This window comes from Egretta garzetta, unplaced genomic scaffold (genome assembly GCF_000687185.1).
Source record: "Egretta garzetta isolate BGI_Z169 unplaced genomic scaffold, ASM68718v1 scaffold204, whole genome shotgun sequence".
NCBI lineage: Eukaryota > Metazoa > Chordata > Aves > Pelecaniformes > Ardeidae > Egretta > Egretta garzetta.
In genome coordinates, this window is record NW_009259424.1 from 118,285 (window position 1) to 120,456 (window position 2,172).

At 53.9% G+C, this 2,172-nt stretch overlaps 1 protein-coding gene across 1 annotated transcript in view; it reads left to right on the forward strand.

Moving 5' to 3' along the window:
- CDH23 (cadherin related 23) overlaps nucleotides 1-2,172 on the forward strand; it is a gene marked incomplete at its 5' end in the record, with an annotated part of 196,107 nt that overhangs the window by 88,390 nt on the left and 105,545 nt on the right. The window contains 1 exon segment of the mRNA XM_035892587.1: nucleotides 609-767. Coding sequence (XP_035748480.1) covers nucleotides 609-767 — 159 coding nt within the window.

The window sequence follows — 2,172 nt, forward strand, 5'->3', positions numbered from 1 at the left end:
GGGGGGGGAGGGGAAGAAATTTGCTCTGTGCCTTCTCTCCCTTTCCAACATCCAAAGGCTCAGCTACAAGAGCTTAAGCAGAGCGCATTCCCCTTTGCTATGTCACGGGGCCATAAAAGCTTTATAAAGCATAAAACTTTGTTTTAAGAGCACCTATCAGGCACCAAAGCTGTCCAAAGCCTCTCGCTCCAGCTTTGTCCCACTCTCTGCCTGAGCTGTAAATCAGCGCAGAAGGCAGAGCAGGCTCAGACCATCCCCCTCCTGGCAGAGAAAGGCGAGCAAACCCCTTCCTACCCCGGCTCTGGGCTGCACTGGGGTGGCAGGTCCTGGTTCCCCCGTTTGCCGGGTGGAGGCTGGGGCTGTTGGGGGCAAGCGGTGCAGGGTGTTTGGCTCACCCAAGGGCTCAGCTAACCCAGAGCAGCTCCCGGGGGAGAGGGAAGGGGCTTTTTTCTATTTTCTTGAGCATCCATGCTTCAGTGGTTAGCCAGCTCAGCTGGTGAGGGAGCTCAGGAGAGCGTTGTTCTCTCCATTAAAGATGAATAGATAACTCTCCCAAGCTTTTCAAACAGTGTCTCCAACCCTCCCTTTTGCTTCCCGTCTCTGCCCAGCTCTTTGCAAATGAGAGTGTCCCGGACCACGTCGGCTTCGCACGTGTGAAGATCAACCTCATCAACGAGAACGACAACCGCCCTGTTTTCAGCAAGGCCCTGTACAACATCAGCCTCTTTGAGAACGCCACGGTGGGCACCACCGTCCTCCAGGTCCACGTGAGTAGGAGCATCCTGCCTCTCTTTCCCATGTCTTTGGCACGCGTGGGGCTCCATGGTGCCCATCACCAAGCGATGGGATGGGGAACCTGGTAAGGGAGTGGTGGGCGCCCGTCACCAAGGGATGGGATGGGGAACCTGGTAAGGGAGTGGTGGGAGATGCCTTGTGGTGGGGTATGGCCTTCCTATGGACTTTTGGAGCAGATGCCTTGACCTTTCCTGGTCTCTGGGAGGCACATGAGTGGTGCCTGCCACACCGGGAGCTCGAGGAGACTCCTGCACTGAAAGGTCTCATCTGCAGGCAGCAGCTTCTCCTGCAGATGCTGGTCCCAGTGGTCATGGTCTTGCCTCTCCCTCCTCCTCACTGCGTCGGATCCGAGTATTTCAGTTGTGTGCATGGCTTGCGTCCCAACGTGTAATCGCTGCCTCGCTCTTACCTTACTTCTTACGGGAAAAGATGCTCTGGTACCTTAAAAACTTGGTCGCTTCATTGGTGAGAGGGAATGCCTGACATCTATCGTTCAGTGCGGGTTTTCTTGCTGCTCTGATTGGAAGCATCATCTTCCTCAACAAACTCAAGGTCAGTTGAGCTAGTAAAACGGTGAAGGATGGAAAAAAGAGGGGAACAACTGTATTTAACCGAGTGTGGTACTAAATGGCTGGCAGCAAAACGGTGGCATGGCAGAGGGAGGGGGTGATGGTAGCAGGGCATTTCTGTAGGGCTCGTTCCTTCCGCATGGGTTGGTGGGAGCCCCCAAAATCCTGGGCGAGAAGACACATTTGCCCAGGTCAGTCGATGTCAGTGCTGGTGTGGGGCACGGCAAGAACCAGAACAAAGCCCTGCGCTGAAGGATCTAAATAGGAAGCAAAGCTCCTCTGGGATGGAAAATAGCAAAGAGGGGAGCATCAAACCCCCTTGCGCGGATTTTGGGTGCGTCGCTACTGCTGTCATTAGTCATAGATGAATTTGCTGCCCTTCTGGCCCTCCTTGCCCCAGCTCTCCCAGGACGCAGCCCCTGGTAGCCCACCCACACGGGCAAGTGCCGAGCCAGGGAATAAAAGCTCTGACAAAAGGCTTGGGTGTTGTACGCGCCTGTGCGTAAGTGTGTTTACTCTACAAACAGATGGTGTGAAACTGTATAGAGCCCCTGAGCCGTTCCCATCTGACAGTTATTAATATTTCAAGCAGATGTTTAGCTAGTCAGGCCGTCAGACACTAAACAATGAGATTGTTACTGCGTCTCCTCTTCCCCCAACTTCCAGCTATGCCAGCATTTCGGAGCGAACGCAAAATGCCGGGAGTTGAATCCTCTGTGATAAATCAGAATGGATGCAATTAGTGCTGAAATCCAGATTGCCCTCCCAGCTGATCCCAAACTTTGAGCAACCCTCATAAAGTACCGGC